The sequence below is a fragment of the Sinocyclocheilus anshuiensis genome, unplaced genomic scaffold (genome assembly GCF_001515605.1).
Source record: "Sinocyclocheilus anshuiensis isolate Anshui unplaced genomic scaffold, SAMN03320099.WGS_v1.1 scaffold186, whole genome shotgun sequence".
Lineage (NCBI taxonomy): Eukaryota > Metazoa > Chordata > Actinopteri > Cypriniformes > Cyprinidae > Sinocyclocheilus > Sinocyclocheilus anshuiensis.
The window spans coordinates 754,935-774,741 of record NW_015542355.1 but is presented as its reverse complement, the minus strand read 5'-3'; the positions used below and the strand labels follow the sequence as shown (position 1 = coordinate 774,741).

General features: G+C 35.0%; 1 protein-coding gene across 1 annotated transcript in view; it reads left to right on the top strand.

The window, feature by feature from the left end:
* LOC107691701 (opioid-binding protein/cell adhesion molecule-like) overlaps window positions 1-19,807 on the top strand; it is a 75,475-nt gene that overhangs the window by 38,143 nt on the left and 17,525 nt on the right. The window contains exon 3 of the mRNA XM_016490478.1: window positions 9,433-9,570. Coding sequence (XP_016345964.1) covers window positions 9,433-9,570 — 138 coding nt within the window. The remainder of the gene's footprint in view (window positions 1-9,432; window positions 9,571-19,807) is intronic.

Here is a 19,807-nt window from a genome sequence, read left to right as displayed (position 1 = left end):
GAGGGGTGTGCCCGAAGTGTGAATCCTTATAAGGGAAAACACGATTCCTAACACCGTGTCTACACCGGACGCGTACAGCGCGGCGCAGCGCGACAAACTACTATAGAACCACTGCTCTATAATAGAGATTTATTATATATAGATCAGTCTATAGAACTCATTAAAAATCAGTGATGCTGTCTACACTGGATCCGGCGTGACACGTCAAATCCCCGACAGTAAACTGCTGCCGCGTTCTATTTATGACGTGCTGCTGACACAAATTTCAAATGATTTTCAACGGTCTCTTTGTTGCGTCCAGTGTAGACAGATGGTGCATCTGGGGATGCGGGGGGAATGGGGGGGGATCACGATGCCGGCTCAACATCGTGATGTCTATCAGCCATCAGCGATGGCATCGTCTATCAGCCCAACCCTAATATATATATATATATATATATTATTATTTTCAGTATTTTTGTTTATATTTAAATACAGTATATTTATGTATTACTTTATTTATAATATTATTTTATTAATAATGTCTTTATTTTATTAATAATACATTTTTTTGTGTTTATTTATTTGAGAATATATTTATTTTTTAGAATACATGCAGATTTTTCTGAAGCAGATTAAAAAAAAGAACAGTTCTTCACCATTCCAAGTTTGCGAGCCAAAGGTAGAGGATGAGACGACAGAGCACGGGTAAACAGAGACATGTGCAGGCCATGCAGGGAGTCCAAGACTGTTAGCAAACGAAGGAACGGTGAGGATAAGAAGGAAAGTGCGACTCAAGTGGGAAAAGGGGAAGGATGAATTCAGCTCAGTGCAGGTAATGCATGAAAGGTGATGATCGCACTCCATATGTTCCATTAGCTGGAGGTCTTCACGGGAGGCATAGAGGATCATCAGAAGCTTAATTTGCACTAGAGTTTACACACAGTTAAAAGCATCATTTATTTGAAGTCGAGCAAAAAACTAAACAAATGTAGCTGCGCTGCAAAACCTAGTTAGCTTTGTCAGTGCTATTTGTCACTTAAGAGGTTCTGTTTAAGTTAGGATGCTCCCTATACAGCTCGCTAGGGTTTGAAACACAGCTCTTGAATGTTCATCCTGATCAAAGCACTTTCGTTGCACTATTTTATTAAAGCGATTCAACATGTATTACCTGATGAGTAGGATGTCATATACACTATTATGTATCAGAGGGCAAAAGCGTGGCAATTTAATTAGATGGCCCTGTAAACAACAAGTGGGATTATCGTCTTTCGTTTGCTCAAGTGTAATGACATGTCTCTGTTTTAGATTAGTCTCGAACTTTCTTCTCCATGGGGAGAAGGATAAGACGGCCTCTCAATTCACTGCACATTTGTGTAATAAGCTTCAGCTCTTGTTACTGGATTGAGGAGTAGCTCTTTTCCTCATTTTAAAGAGCAGTAATGAGCCATTGGAAAGATTCAGTAGGGTTATAAGAATATAAATGGGAGGACAAAACCAGTGCAATTTGCCTGGGTGACACATTAGCAGCAGCTATATCACCAGAGGCAGAGTGGGAATCTTTTTTTCACCCACTGAGTTCTGTGGGTGCCCTGCCTTCTGCTTCAGTTATTTCAACCCTCTGCGAGGCCAATTGAAAATACAGGTTTTGTGGGAGACTGTGGGAGTTCAGACACATGAGGCAGGAAATGCCACATTTAGAAATGTTCCGCTATCATAGCTAAAATAGTACTGTGGAGGCTTGATATTAGAATCTGCATCTGCATATGTTCACGTCTTTAAACATTAACTACCAGAGAATTACTTACAGCATCTATATATTTAAAATATATATTTTTTAATTATCTAATTATTTATATATTTGAATTGCTGTTAACCATAGGATTTTTATTTATTTTTTATTTTTTTATCATTATTAATATTGAAATAGTCCATTTGTGGTTTTCTTTTTTATGGTACTAATTATTTTTGGAGGGCAGAAATTATTATTATTATTATTATTATACAGTATAAACTAATTATCTGTGTAAGTATATACAGAAATTTTGATCACAAATGCAGTCCAGTACACCCATTTCTGACAATTTGTTCTGTCTTTTCTGTACAGTGAGTTTGTTTAAATCAGCAGTTTTTTACTAATAGTTTTAAATCAGTATTATTGTATTTTATTCACCTGCACTTTTAAATTAGTAGTATTGTGGAGTAAGCTGTGATTGGTCAGACAGACCTTTCCTGTCACCTAAGCAGGTGGTTCAGGGCCACAATAGGCTGCAAACTGGAATAACTTTCTGCCAATAATAATCCACCAGTTTACTGAATAACTGTCGATAACGAGGGACAGTTGATCCTGCTTTTTTATCAACCTCGAAACAGTGCCATTGTTAATGTTTTGAGCTGTTTCAGCCGCAGCAGTGCCAGATAGATGTGATTGAGATGGGATTGCAGTAGGGTGATTGCTTTTCTCCACAACTGTAATAACGGAAAGCAGCTAAACAAGCTGCTCTCTTCTGAGGCGAGAGACCTGTAGCTTGCTCTGATGGCACAATGTGACTCATTAGTATTGTTATTAGAAAGGAGTGAAGAGGCAATCACTGCACAAAACACACCATAATGTTCACTCAGCATGTGTTATATGAAAACACCCTAGTTGTTTGATTTCCCCATTGAGCTAAGAGCAAACCAGTAATATTACAACATAATAAATAAATCCATGGAGGCAGATAGGGTAGTTATATAATATGTAATGTATGTTGGTCTAAATTAGATTTTTTTTTTTCTTTTTGGACTTTCTAATGGAGCATTTAAAGACATTTTGATTTTCTTTTACAAAATTACAGGCTTCTCTGACTGTCTTGCCTTTTCCTGAGAGATCTATTAAAAGCTTTCCGCATGCATAAGAACAAGGTGAATGATATGCTAAATGCTTTGAAACATTCCTGACAATAACCCACAGGCGTCAGCGGTTTGACATTGCAATCTTTTAGACATTGAAGAGGAGGCTTTTGGTGGTATTTTCATCGCTGTAGTTTTACAACATAGTCTACAATGATCGACACTGTCACTCCATAGTGATGGTTGAAAAAAAAAAAAAAAGATTCCCATACATTTTGCAGTTTGATGATTGACACCTTTTTGACCAGTGGATTCTCCAAGGATATGGGCTGTGTCATTTCGGAATAGGAAGCCATATGGAAATTGACTGCTGCCAGTCTTTATCCTTTAAAAGATATTAGAGGAAAACACAAGCGTCTTGGTTGACTGCTCTGTATCAGTGGCAAAACTTCATGTTGTCATATTGCTTTGTAATGGCCTTCAATACAGAGACTTATTAGCAGCTTCAAAATATATTTTATTAATAGTTATATATTCATAAGAAAACTTTAATTCAATAAAAATAAATACATTATTTCAAATAAAACTACTTCATTTATATATGATTTCTAGTAACAATTTCTTAATTTTGTAATCTTTCACTTTCAGAAAGACATTAAGAACTTAGTTCTTAATGAATGAATAATTAGTTCTAGGATCAATGAATAATTCATTAATAATTATTCACTAAAGTAGCTTCTGAACACTATTAATTAATAATAATAATGTTTCTATAAAGAAAGTGTAATGATTTGTATTTTATTTTACAATTACTATAAAAATAATTGTATATTATTGTGCTATGCATTTTTCCTTTCAAAAGTTTACTATAAAAACAATTGTATATTATTGTGCTATGCATTTTTCCTTTCAAAAGTTTGCTATAAAATTTATAGTGATTATTTTTTGTCTTCAACTCAGCATTCCCTTGTTGCCATATGTTTACGGCTGCTGCTTTTGCAGTCCCTTGTTGCGGTTTTCTATATAGTATGCTTCAGTTTTCAGCATTGTATCAGGAGGCAGCTCTTTTTTTCTCATTTTAAAGAGCAGTAATGAGCCATTGGAAAGATTTAGTGGGGTTATGAGAATATAAATGTAGAGACGAAGCCAGTGCAATTTGCCCGGGTGAAACATTAGCGGAAGCTATATCACCAGAGGCAGCTCAAGAATGAGTTTTTCTCCCACTGATTTCTGTGGGTTTCCCGCCTTCTGCAGTTATTTTAGCCCAGTGCAAGTCCAATTAAAAATACAGGTATTGCTCAGAGATGGTGGGAATTTCTGCAAGTATGAGACAGAAATATACTTCATCATGAATTTGAGGAGGGTTGAGGCTTGTCATTTGGCTGAGAATGATTCATTTTCAGCAGTTTACCACAAACACACACAGTCATGAGGAGATGTAACCTGAGTTATATAACTAGACTTGCGTCTGTCTCTTTGGAAAATGTTAGTATAGTCTTTCTGTCTGTTCATGCTCTGAACTCTGTACTCTGTCTTTTTTGAAGAGCTCAAACTGGTGTGTTTGAAACAGTGACCTGAATTTGGGATTCATGGTTAGAAAGCTGAAGCCATCAATTATCGACTGAGATACAAGCATGAAACAATACCTTTGATGTAACACATGCACACATGCCAGTTTTGGGGGTTACTAACTAAAGGTAGCCACATTAACAACTTTTTTTAGTAGCTGTTTCTTGAAGTCAAAATGAATCCTTGTTTGCATTTTGCTTTTAAAATGTGATGTATTTCTGAAGAAAAAAAATAGAGAAAAAAAAAGTAGGCTATGGCTTTATTTTAGCATGTATTTATATTCTTAATTTTTATTTTTATTTCAAGTAAATATTCACATATTAAGTTAAATAATTAGTATTTACAATTATTTAGTGTTTTCTTTTTAATTTTATTTTACAGTTTCAACATTGACACCTGCATGAATGCAGAAAAATGCAGAACAAATGAGCAGAAATGGGTTACTTCATTTGTGATCTGAATTTCTACCCTCCAAAAATAATAAAAAATCCATAGAAAAGAAAACCACAAATGAGAATTATTTTAATAATAATAATAATAATACATTTTAGTTGGGTTAACGCTAATTAAAATGTATAAATAAATTAAAATAAATCAAATTTGTTTTAAATAAGTCTATAAAATTTATAAATTTTTTATTTCAGTTTGAGTTTTAGGTATTTTAGTATATTAAGTTAAACAATGAAAATGAGAAATGCCTTTGCAACTAAAATAGTATTATATATATATATATATGTTTGTTGGAGTTCTTGCTTTTTGTCAACTTTTATTTTGGTGGAAATGCGCAGGAAGACCTTAATGCTTCTTTTTGTTGACAACAGCAGATTTATAAATGAGTCTCATTACGAATACGTCGTACGTATCGCATTGTCACGTGCCTTGTAAAAATTCATAAAAATATGACTGAGCAACTGACGAGTAACACTGTTTTAGCGCAGATTTTCCTCGCGCTTTGGACTTTGAGCCCTGGTTAACAAGCAGATCTGTGGCGAGTTCGTGCAGCGCTGTCAGAATACATGCAATGCGTGCGTGTATTAGAAAACATAATGTTCTGCAGTTTATTTACTAACCTAACTGTTTAAGGCCATTTCGCGATTTCAATCATCATACAGTAAATCAGCAACAATCACCCCTTCCTCTTCTCATCGAAGACATGCGATGCAGTACTAAACAGTCTCTCGCTGTCGGTGCTTGTAATGATTTTTGCGTCTTTCTCCGACAGTTGCTTCCACACTGCTGATGTGTGTGCTGCATAATAAAGAGTGCGCACCTCTCACTCTACACTGGTTGTTATTTGATCGCGTCATATCATTGTTCGGTACAATTTATTCGGTCTTTTCGCTTATAATAATTTCGGTTGCCGAACATTCGGTGCATCCCTAATATATATATATATTTTATTTCTGTTCAGTTAAACTTTATTTTATTTCAAGTAATGAACTTGACTTTTTATGGTTTTAGTTGAAGTTGAACCTATAATAACCCTGTCAGAGACAGGAGACAGAAAATACCCATATACCACTTTGAATGATGAATGATTCCATTTTGGCCAATTTCATTGCGTCAACCTAGTGCCATACACACACACAAACTCACTACAGCTAAAGTAACTTGTGAAACTCGTTCTTTTGAAGTATTTTCAATTTTATTATAGGCAGAAAAATTATTGTTCTGGAGTAAAAATGTAATTAGTCCCATCAGGCCTTTCCCCCTGCTGTTATGATTTGATAGATAAGACACAATATTGTCATACACTGGTGGTTTACGTGGATAACTGGATTTATTTGAAACTAAATTAATTTATGTTTTCCATTACACATTTGTCTGAATCATTGCCATTAATATGCTAATATTCAATGGTATGTGAGCGAATCAGCAGTTAAATTGCAGAAACTTGGAAGACGCTGACCTCAGTATCTGTGTTAGCAGCTGTTTTTTCGCTTGCAGTCCAGACTTCTTTTGCAGATCAATTATTCAGTCATATTGTAGTGTGTTTGTGCATGTTGGTGTACCTGTGTGTGTGAGTGAGTGACATCCCTTAAGAACATTTTTGTGCCTATTTGGATGACTCACTAAAACTTCACTAAACAGAATTAACCATAAAATATTTACTTTTCCAGCAAACACAGATAGCGGACTCCCATATGAGGCAGGCTGATAGGATGCCAACTAAATATCTCTGAGATACTGGCTGGTTGGTTTATTCAGACTAAAACATGGAACACAGTCAAGAAAACTGACAGACTGTCTGGGTACCATTTCCAGTTTCAGTCAAGTTATAAACAACATTACCTTAACAGAGCATGACCTGCTCATCTTATCACGTCAATCAAACGACAGCGTGTAATATTGAGGCGTTATTCTAATGGACTGAATGTAGATTTATCTACAAAGCTTACAGAATCATGTGATTGATGTACAATCAATTCAATTACTGTATGGTTCTAGAATCGGAAGGATTTCAAAACTCTAGGGTTTCAAATTCAATGTTAGAGGACAACCACCTAATTAAATTGTTGTCAGAATTGTTATAAAGAACAGACCTTGGATTCCAGAATCACATAATTCAAATTAGAATCATAGTTATAACACCAGTCTATGAAGGGGAGAATAACAAATATATAACTATAAATGATGTATATAAAGACTTTTTTTTAAAGAACCAGCAACAATCACCCCTTCCTCTTCTCATCGAAGACATGCGATGCAGTACTAAACAGTCTCTCGCTGTCGGTGCTTGTAATGATTTTTGCGTCTTTCTCCGACAGTTGCTTCCACACTGCTGATGTGTGTGCTGCATAATAAAGAGTGCGCACCTCTCACTCTACACTGGTTGTTATTTGATCGCGTCATATCATTGTTCGGTACAATTTATTCGGTCTTTTCGCTTATAATAATTTCGGTTGCCGAACATTCGGTGCATCCCTAATATATATATATATTTTATTTCTGTTCAGTTAAACTTTATTTTATTTCAAGTAATGAACTTGACTTTTTATGGTTTTAGTTGAAGTTGAACCTATAATAACCCTGTCAGAGACAGGAGACAGAAAATACCCATATACCACTTTGAATGATGAATGATTCCATTTTGGCCAATTTCATTGCGTCAACCTAGTGCCATACACACACACAAACTCACTACAGCTAAAGTAACTTGTGAAACTCGTTCTTTTGAAGTATTTTCAATTTTATTATAGGCAGAAAAATTATTGTTCTGGAGTAAAAATGTAATTAGTCCCATCAGGCCTTTCCCCCTGCTGTTATGATTTGATAGATAAGACACAATATTGTCATACACTGGTGGTTTACGTGGATAACTGGATTTATTTGAAACTAAATTAATTTATGTTTTCCATTACACATTTGTCTGAATCATTGCCATTAATATGCTAATATTCAATGGTATGTGAGCGAATCAGCAGTTAAATTGCAGAAACTTGGAAGACGCTGACCTCAGTATCTGTGTTAGCAGCTGTTTTTTCGCTTGCAGTCCAGACTTCTTTTGCAGATCAATTATTCAGTCATATTGTAGTGTGTTTGTGCATGTTGGTGTACCTGTGTGTGTGAGTGAGTGACATCCCTTAAGAACATTTTTGTGCCTATTTGGATGACTCACTAAAACTTCACTAAACAGAATTAACCATAAAATATTTACTTTTCCAGCAAACACAGATAGCGGACTCCCATATGAGGCAGGCTGATAGGATGCCAACTAAATATCTCTGAGATACTGGCTGGTTGGTTTATTCAGACTAAAACATGGAACACAGTCAAGAAAACTGACAGACTGTCTGGGTACCATTTCCAGTTTCAGTCAAGTTATAAACAACATTACCTTAACAGAGCATGACCTGCTCATCTTATCACGTCAATCAAACGACAGCGTGTAATATTGAGGCGTTATTCTAATGGACTGAATGTAGATTTATCTACAAAGCTTACAGAATCATGTGATTGATGTACAATCAATTCAATTACTGTATGGTTCTAGAATCGGAAGGATTTCAAAACTCTAGGGTTTCAAATTCAATGTTAGAGGACAACCACCTAATTAAATTGTTGTCAGAATTGTTATAAAGAACAGACCTTGGATTCCAGAATCACATAATTCAAATTAGAATCATAGTTATAACACCAGTCTATGAAGGGGAGAATAACAAATATATAACTATAAATGATGTATATAAAGACTTTTTTTTAAAGAACGTATAATTTTATTCAGGACGGATGCATTAAATTGACTAATTGTGACGTATAAAACTATAAAAATAACGTTATAAAAGTTTTTTTTTTATTATTATTTTATGCCATTTTTTGAACTTACTATTCATCAAAGAATCCTTAAAATGTTTTCTGAGCATCAAATCAGCATATTAGAATTATTTCTGAAAGATCATTTGACACTGAAGACCTAATGTCTGATGAAAATTCATCTTCGCTATAACAGGAATAAATGACATTTTAACAGATATAAAAACAGAAAACAGTTATTTAAAAAATATATAATAATATTTCACAATATTACTGTTTTTGCTGTTTTATGTATGTACTACTGTAGACTCTTACAGTAGTACATATCATAATTTTCAAAGATGTCACCACAAGTCACAACAATCTGAATATGAGATCTATATTTTTTATAAAAACTATGTTTTTCTTTTGCTTTGTACACTGCTTGTATTATGTTTGTTTTTCTTTATAAAAGCATACAACCTAATAAAATATATATAACAACATGCCCTGGGAAATCGTTGCAAGACTTTTGCAGAAGAATTTTCAAGAGAAAACAGAAAATGTAAATGTAACTTGCATCTGCGTGAACAGGGTTCAGCCTTACACATCTATTAAATCGAATAGCGAAAAATATAATATTATTAAGATATTTTAATAATATCTTGATTAAAGATATGTTTAAAACATCCTCCGGGTGCTGATGATGTCATGATTTTTTTGTTAATTGATGATTAATCACTTAAGTGCCAACATTTTTTTTGCAGAAGTTTTATCAAATGTGTGATTACAGTGTTGCATTATGTTGGTTTTTTGCAGTTCCTGCCAGGATTGTAAACATATCCACGGATGTTTCAGTGAACGAAGGCAGTAACGTAAGCCTCATGTGTCTGGCCATCGGGCGACCTGAACCCAGCATTCTGTGGAAATTCCGTTCTTCAAAAAGTGAGGGAAAAGGTAAAGGAAGACTTTCTTTATTTTGCAGTACTGTTTACTGGAAATATAGCATTGTTAATTTTCTCGGCAATGTAACTAATTATGTTTCTCAAAGTGATAGCTCATCTAAAATAAACATTCCGTAATTATGGACTTTAATTTCAGTCTATGCCACACAATTGACCTGGGATATATAGATTGACCGCAGGACTCATAGAGAGGCTTTTAGTCCCTTTTGGTGTTTAAAAACTGAATAAATGATGACAGATTAGATTTTGGGTGAACTGTCTCTTATATTGAAGCTCACTCATGGTCATGGGCTGAATTATCTATTGTATCTTGTGAGATATGACCTGATTTTGGTGTGCAAATAAAAAGAAGTCTCAATCAGTTTCATTCAATATACAGTTTTTATGTTAATGTCTCATTTTCTATTCATCAGTAGGTAGTGGCTACACACATGACTCTTCATAATTTTCTTTCAATTAGATATTTAGAAATATGTCAAACTTCAGATAAAGAAAGTAAATCTTGGATCATTTTTGAAGGGGTTTTGGATCTGACATCAAATAATGTCAAGCAGTCTCAGCACAGCTGAGAGTAAATCCCCCACGTTTACTACGTATTCATGTCTTCCTCCACTACCCGACTTCCAGGACACTGGCTGCATTTTAATTCAGCTGTTATAATGGAAACCACAGCTGTACACGAGCCAGGCAAGAAAAGAAAAGATTCAGCCTGCAAAATCACTTTGCAGAGAAAGCAATATAAAAGTCTGTGCACAGGGTGTCATTTAATGTCAGCCAGCTTGCAGCAATAGCACGTTATCTGTGTTGACATTTGTATGTGATTCCTAATGAAAGAAATAAGACGTGAGGGATGTTTTGTTCTCTTTTTTTCTGTCAACTTTTACAGCTGAAGTGAAAACCTGAATATTAATTTTTCTGGATTGTTCAGCAGCTCTGTCGACACAGCTAAATGTTGATCTTCTTCAATTACAGAATTCTAAGGATAAACTGAAGTATTTGAGTATCTAAATAAATGTAATCTTTTATTCCATGAATTGCACAGTGGAACATTTGAAATTAGAGACTTTTTTTTCCCCCCACAGCCACTCATCAATCAGATTTCCCTATCAGATGTATAGTTAAGGTTTGGATTTGGGTAGGAGAAACTGATCCTAGACCAGCAGTTATGAGCAGTTTTATCCCAATGCACAAATCAGAAGTAGACTGAGAAATGATTCCACATACAGTACAGTACAGTACAGATCAAGGTATTCAGATCAGTAAAAACAAAGTGAACAAAATCAAATGAAAAGCAAGATTGAAAAGCAAAATTCTAAATCAGTTAGGTAATGCAGCAGACAAAAGTTTATATTATGTGCATGTGCTACACATGTTGTGATGTGTCGGACTAGAGATGTTTTTTTTAGTCTCAGTCCATCAGTGGAAAGACTAGAACAATCCTAACAGAAACATTAGCACTAGAGGGTCAGTGCAAAGCAAAACACAATAAATCAGTAGGTGTGTGGACTTTCTGTTCCTGATATGAGCAGTCTCACTGTAGTGAGAAAATAGTTTTTTCAGTAAATAGTATGACAAAGTCTTGCTGAGTCTACTGGTAAAAACTTTTAACTACACTAAAGTTTCCAAAATGAGGTTTAATGCAACTTTATATCTCACAACTGCAACTTTATATATCACAAATATATTATCACAATCGAGACTTTATCTCACATTGTGATTTTATCTCACAGTTGTGATTTTATATCTAACAAATGCTACTTAATATCTCATGAATCTGACTTTACATCTTACATTATGACTTTTTATCTCACAATTGCAGCAATGCCATAGAAGAACCATTTTGTGTTCGCCAAAGAACCTTTCAGTGAAAAGTTCTTAAAAGAAGCATTTTTCTTAGAGCAAAAACATTTTAATAATCATAAAACCCCAAAAAATGTATGTTGACAGATTAATGAATCGTGAATAATGGGATTGATTAATAACTAAAACTGACATTTAGAAGGTCCTTCTCATTTACACTTCTTTGAAAGACAGAACAGAATAAAGCAGTTTTAATGTCAAATTAGATAAATGTTTAATTGCGTTAAATACACGTAATGGTGTTACACTTATTTAACTAATCTCATAAATTAGCATATAAATAGCTTGCAATAACACATATTGCATATTTCATCATTTTGTGGGCCATTTAATTTTTAGTTTGAGCTGATTCCATAACCTGTTATGTTGGCAAGAGAAATTTAACCACTGAAAATTGCTATTGACAAACATTGGCATGAAAAGACAGAAAATAAGATGTCAATATATGAAAGGCAGTTGCACTCTTCAGAGGGTGCAATACATTTTTGGAAACAGAAAATGCATTTTGAAAAGTGCTTATCGAATTGTTTGAAGAATGTCTTTGAGTGCACTGCACTGATATTGAAGATAACTGATTTTTTTCCTCAAGATGCAGTGGAAAGTTCAAGAACTTTAATTTGGCATTGTGAAGATTTTATTGGCATGCCGGTTGCACAGAGGTCTGATATTGTGGAGTTCCCACTGAATTGCAGTCATACTGTTATTGCGGTGCATACTATTTGCAGAGGTAGAGCTGTCACGGGCAACAAAGAAAGCATTGTGTGAAAAAGTTGGGACATGAAAATGTCGCTTTTATTTTCATGCAGTGCATGTGTGATGAACATTCGAATATATAATTACTTACATGAGTAAACGTGCCTCGTAATGCAGGGTGTATAAATGCACTCTTGCCATGCACTCGTACAAGAGCAATATTTTTACATCTTTAATGATAATTGAATTAGACGGATCTGCGGTTACACAATGCAGCAATGAAAATTGTGTCTTCAAGTGGCCAGCTGTTGTTGTAGTTTGCCGGTTCTTCATTCACAGCATATGGCAGACTGGATTTGTCCCCTACAGATGACATTGCACCATTTGGCACTTTAGAAAATGGATTTGCACTCATCATGTGCAGTTTGTGAGCACCCACAAGCTGCGGTGTCAGTGGGAATATCCCACTCTAATGGGTTTAATTTGGTGGGCTCCCGTTGTACTTGGTGGGTTCTCATACACTAAGACAGAACTTAAGGAAGACAGTGAGCTCTTCAGAATTTTTTAAAAAATTGGGTCTGTTTTCAGACAGATGCGTGTGTGTGAATCATATATGTACTGAATCATTTGTGTTCTATTGATCTTGTTTAGAATTTCCACAACGTAGCTGGTTGGTTTAGCATTTGCACTCATAAACCAGGCCTGGAGCTGCACAGCATAAGCATTTTTAAGTTCGGAATGCTGACACCATGAACTTGCTTTCATGCCCACTTGAACATAGTTGATCAGTGTGTTATTTATGGAAGGTGTTTTTGTTTTGTTTTTGTGGAGAAAGAAAAAAGGTTAATGACTTTATATCTCACAGTTGCAACTCTCTATTTCACAAATGCAATTATATTTCACGATTGTGACTTAAAATCTTGTTTGCAACATATTGCAAATATATTGTTTGTATCTCACATAGCACCTTATCTTACAATTGTTATTTTATATCTCACAATTGGGACTTCAATTGTGACTTTACACAGTTTCTCACAATAACAATTTAGTATCTCACAATTGTGATATTATTTTACCAATGTGACTGTATCTCACGAGTGTGACTTTAGATCTCACATTTGCAACTTTGTATTTCAAAACTTAATAGTAACAGATCTGTGACTTTATATCTCACAAATGTGACTTTACATCTTACAATTGCAACTTTATATCTCACAAAAGTGACTTAGCATCTGACAAGTCTGCCTTAGGATCTCACATTTGCAACTTTATATTTCACAACTTGACACATCTAACAAACTTAACTGTATATCATGTTTGTGAATTTATATCTTACAAATGTGACTTTACATCTCACAGTTGCAACTTCATATTTCATAATTGCAACTTTAATCCAATCCAATTTTATATCTCAAAATGTTACTTTACATTTTACAGTTGCAGTTTTCTGATATTGTGATTTTATCTCACAATTGTAACTTTGTCTTAAAATGTGTCTTTGTATGCTAAACATTTTTTTCTCTTAGATCTGTGTTTGCATTGGTAAGGTTGAAACCACAAGAGCCATTCTCTATGAACAATGTAATGAGTAATAATATTACTCTTTCATATAGGATTGCAATTTGTTTTTTATTGCAGCTCTTGGATGCATCTATATTGAAGCAAATAGTGTCCAAGTATTTTTCATGCTGCTTTTCAGGGATTTTCTACCAGTATTGTTGGATTGGACTTTTTGACATGTTTTCTTACCTCTTGTTTTTGAAAAAATCTCATTGTTTTATAGCCGGAAGAGAAGGTGCTTTATTTTTTCCCTTGTGTTTGTTGCTTTCAAATATTCAGTAAGAAACTAGCCATGCCTCAGTGACCATGTCAAATAAGGCTTGTTGTCTGCAGATGAGGTTGTCTGAGGTAATGCAGGCTTAGCTTCGCTTCCCAACGGCCACACGCAATGGCTCAGAGAAAAATGAGAAGCCAATGCCTGAAGAGGAAATGGGGGTCAAGGGGAGAAATTAGCTTACACGCAGTGCCAATGTTTCTCAAAGGCGCGTCAAATCGTGGTAGTTTTTCAGCTGAAAAGCAGACAGGTGTGCGCGACCCCCACTTGATGCTTTCTGTGCTCGTCCACCTAAATCACCAACCCAACAAATTCTGCTCATTCCACCTGATCTTTGATCATTAATAATTCAAATGGGATGAAACGGCCGCTGCCTGTGTCTGGAATGTATTTTGCGTGGAGGCGATGGAGTCTCATTTTGCCTGACATGATTGGTCTCGGTGGGTTTCTCCATGTGGCAGCCCCCCGTGACGCAGTTATGGAGCGTTAGCCTGGAAACTCAGCAATGCAAGTGCTTCATAACAGCTTAATAATGTGTCATCGTGTGCTGCTCCTATGAGTCCGACTCTGACTAATTTTTAAACATAGCTAATTCATCATTGCGTGTCCCTTTGTAAAGCCTGTTAAAATCCCTTCACAGGCTTTTGAGTCTGACACTACAACAAACTGTGGCAAGATATGAGATGCGTCAATCTGTTTTTCTCTTCTGCGACTGCATACTGCAAGCTGAGAGTCTTTTTGGAGATTAGCAACTTTAATGTGTAAAAAAATTTTTTATCTAGTTTTACCTATAATGTGTATAGTTGATGAGAATGATCATTTACTATTTGGTAACTCCCATTATAGCTTGCAAAATGAAAATGAATCTAAAACAACATCCATTTCAAAACATCTATGCTGTCGTAGTGTTTATAATTTCAAATCAAGCATCGTCACGTAGAGAACAATGATGTGTGTTAATTTACCAGAGAATTCTGTTCAAGCTCTGCTGACAGCTTTTGTATTGAAAGTGAACCCAGGGTATCTGAAAATCAGAGAGTGACAAATCTAATTGCAGCAAATTATGCTAATTCAAGAGATGCCTTGTTGTACTTAAAGCACATTTAACATTTCACACGTTTGATCTCTCTTTTAGCTATTTCATGAAGTTAAAATTAAAAATTATGTTTCTGTTTCTCTTCAGCAGAACATTTTGTCATATATTATATTATAAATGTATATTCAATCTTAAATTTCTTCTGTGTAGCAGGTTTGTATTAAATGTGGACAAACAATTTGGTTGTCACAGGAAATGTCACATTGCACCTGGAAGAAACTTTTTTTGAAAGAAACTACATGCCAAAACAGAAACATCTGTGTTTATTCTTTGAGTTGTTTATCTTTATTCCAGTAAGACGTTATTTATGAATGCAGAGATGATTTTAGCATTTTCCACTAGTTTTTAAATAGTTTTAGCAAGGTTTTTTTTTTCTCATGGCAGTGGTACAAACATTATGTTTAATTTAAACTTTGCCTCTATTTTGCTTCTAATAGCACTGGATCTAAGTGAACTTATTTTATCAACAGTATAATTTTGCATAGTCAGATTTTTAACTCATGCCTCATCCACATTGCAGCTTATTCGAGCAAAGAACCTTCTATTTAGACTGCAAGAGGCCATCTGACCTGCATGACCATCCACAGTTAGTTATTTTTACTTAAGGTTTAGGGATGGATAAATCTGAAACTGAGAGAACAAACAACACAAATGCAACTTGTAAATGTCATGTGTACATATGAAGCAGTCACGTACTATACGCCGTACATGCTAGTTTCTCCCAGCTCCCTCTGCCCTTTGAGTCACCCCATGCTTGTTTTAATTAGACTTTGAGGAAGCAAAGCTGCTTATTGATTTGTCATTGTCTTCTGGAAAGGTCATACATCTAAATAAGTGTGGTTGTGAGAACCGATGTCAGATCTCACATTAAGTTTTGATGCTAACAGGGAGAGTAGCCAGGGATGAGTCACAGGAGAAGTGGAGGCTGATCAATGTGGCGGCACCAAAGCCCATCGTTAAGGGCAGAGGAGGCTGAAATAAATTACTGCATGATTTGAGGTGTTGGAGACCTCTCAGGGTGAGTCAGGAGACTGGAATTAAAAATTACCGTTAATTTAACGGTAAAAGACTGTAAAAATGCTACAGTAAAAACCTGTTAAATTGTTAACGGTAAATTACTACATACGGTGAAAAACTGTATTGGACATTACATGTAATTTTACGGTAGTATACCGTTTTTTGGAAGTGAAAAAGACTGTATAATTGACAGTGAATAACTGTAAATAACCAGAATTCCATGCATTACAGTTTTTTTTGTTGAAATAACTGTTTCTTCTTAGTTTTTTTCTTATCAGTTAGGGTTGTATTTTACACCTAATGTAGTTAAATTAATGTTTATTGCATTATTTCAGTTTCATGTGTGTCACCATGATGGTGTTTAGTGTTTGTGTGAATGACACTGTGCACCTTCTATATATGTTATTATTTAAAAGCTGCTTGTGGTGGGCTTTGGTTCATCATGTGACTTTCTCATCACCACCTGCATTTGGTGGTTATCAGTGTATTACAAAGTACAAAACAGATTTCAATACTTCAATAGGTTGGTATATTAACATTATATCAGTTAATGAAATTACAGTATTTAACTGTAAATTTAAGTTAATACCGTAAAACCTAAAATGTTGCTATCATATTTTTTATGGTAACATTCCGACAACCACAGCTGCCGTTTTTTTACCGTAAATTTTACAGAATTTTTTTTACAGTGTGTAAAATAAATAATTATAATAGCACAGCACTATTATTGATGTTTGTGATCTGCTTTGAATATAAATATACACTATTCAATACAGATAGCTGTCCATACAGATAGCAGATAACATTGATTTAAATGAAGTTAAGATTGATTTTCATTGGACAAGAGACTCTAATCTTTTGACACCAACCATACACCATTCTTCGCGGAGTTTGAAGTGTGTAACACCCAACATAGGCTTATTGGAAAAACATGCTTCTGTCACAAAAACATATCTATAGATACATTTCACTGCAGTTTCCAGCTGAAATGAACACTGGTGGCAGTAAAACAACTTTTATTATTTTTCATACAAATTATGATTAAAGGGGCATATTATTGATTAACATTGACATACTGTATTTTCATGCAGTTCCTTGCCCAATACTGTGTTCTGACCTCAGAACACTTGAACCATAGTTTACGACTCGCAAACTAATACATTTTGACTTTTGCATTACATAACCAGCTCTGTATGTATGGCTTTTCTGACAGTAAACTTGTTTGGTAACTCACATGGTGCAGCATTGCACTTGCGATGCGATCAGGTACGATTGCCATGAAACATGATGAAAGGGTTGCAGGGTTGCTTCAGCAAATGCGTTTTTAATAATGCATTAATCTTATAGTGACACTCACTGGACATTTCATTTCCAAACTGCCATGATATGTACAACAACCAACGTAATAAACGTTAATAAAACATTGCCAGACTAACTGTTTCAAGAAAAAAAAACTGAACAAGCTATGCAACAAGCAAACAGGGACTCCCTGTTTGTCTGACCAGTGGCAGAAAGGGAGGGTTTTTGAAGGTTGTTCTAAAACAGTAATCATTTTATTTTTTTATGTATTTAAAAATTATTATTATTATTATTATTATTTGTAAATTATCTTTACAGTTCTTTTTGGTGCTGCCAGTGACAGAAATTATACGCGTCACCTTTTAGTAATTTTATAATTCATATAAAAATCATATATTCATATTCAAATCATATTTTGCAATGATAAGTATGATCTGTTAAAAAAAAAAAACACCAGTGGAACTCGTGAAAAGCACCAGGTGCCACTAATATTACACCATCTCCCTCCAATTCATATTTCCACCCAACTCCCTCTTTCATTTAGGCATTTGTGAAATGTGCAAATGCAACACCATACCAGTTAAGCAGAAGAAAAGCTTTGCTTCAAGAGAATTTGGTAACTATCAGACAGAGGTGAAGGTGTTTTCTCAGGTTTGCATTGTAATTATTGTAGTTTCTTTTTGCACCAGGCTCCAGGCACTGAGTGACCTCCGGTGAGTGGCCCCAGGATAATTGTGTAGTTATTTTGAGGTAATTAAGGCATTGTAAAATAAAGTGTTATCATTTTTCCTCATAACCTTTCTTTCTGCTCTGCTGAGAAGGTGTGATTGTATCACCATACATCAAATTAAACTGTCCCCATTCTGTCTGTGTCTAGAAAGCCCAGCCAGGAGAGTGGAAGTAGTTTCCTGGCTCAGAAAATGTTTTCATGCCTTTTTTTTCCCACTTTGAAACCGGATGTGGGTCAAAAGCGAGTATGAAACCAAGCAGCTGTACTCTTTAAAGTAGAGGTACTAGAAGGAGCAGAAGAGGCTTGTTTACTTTCGCTGCTGCTTGTCTGTGTGCGTGTTTATGTGTAGGTGGGTGGTAGTGTGCATGTTCATGTATGCATTTGCTCTCTTCGTATGTGAGTGGGTTATATGTGGGCCAGGCAGAGGTAGAGCTCTAATCTCAAGTGTTGTGTTTTCATCATTGTCATATTGTTTATTTATCGCATTATCTCTCCTGGTTTAGTCTAGCTCTCAAACACAAGCTTACATCCACAAGCGTTATTCTCTTACAGGCTAATTAAGTAAATGCTCCCTTTGCAGCTACAACTCTGAATTCAATGAGATTTCATTTAAGCGCTTTAACGGCACGTTTCTGCCTACCAGGTATGGCCGCTGTAGCAAATTGGTTTAAAGAGAAATCATTTGGATTACTTTTATATCTCCATAATTCTCGCTGTGTTCTTACAGGCTTTTGTATTTTTCCAAAGAGATTAGCATAATGCGGCCTCATTTTACATGCCACAACACTGAGAGGATCAACACTGGAAATACACAAAACAGCAGAATATAAGTTTCACTGATCAATGGGTAACTAAGAGAGATATATAAACAAATTACATATTTAAATGTTAGCAAAGAGTACAACATACAATAAACATCTTCAACCCTGATCACTGTCTCCCTAATCTCAGGAACTATATGGTTTTGAATCACAAGTCCAGTTACACAAGTGGTTTTGTATCTTAGTTTCAAACTAGGAAAATTTTGTGAATTTCATCCTCCAAAATAAAATTGCAGTATCATTGGTTTTGCTTCAGCTCTTGGGTAAACAAGTGAACTGAATAAAAAAAAACTCTGGCATACATTCTGTAAGGGAAACAGGTCAATTTAGCTCAAAGGGAATCATTTAAGTTTTCAACCATGTTTTGACCAAATCTTAGATTGTCTGATTCGGTCTGATATCCTACAATTCAGACAAGAGGCAGCAATATAAGGTAGATAAGGTGTTTTTCTTCTTCTTCTTTTCTCATTAATGTCAGGCTAGGTGAAATCATATTTTGAATAAGGTTTGTGCCCCAGCTGCCCTAAACTTAACAGTATTGGTGATTACCAAAATCATTTTTGTATGTTTCTGTAATGGTTAATCCACCAGTATGTGTAAGCTCTTTAGGCACAGTAGTATTTCTAATGCTAAAATATAATTATTGTTGGGATTTAATGGATTCAAAGATAGATCACACAAAAGTTTCATCAAAAGCAAGTCTTTGGGAACAACTAGAAACTATTTGGAAGTCAACTACAACAGAGACTAGGGAAAATTACATAAATACAATGTCAGCAAGAATGCAAGCTGTTATCAAGGCCAAAGGAGGCCGTACAAAATAAAATATTTTATTTTAATAAAAGATTATTTAGTTGTTTCAGTCTGTCATTTGCCCAT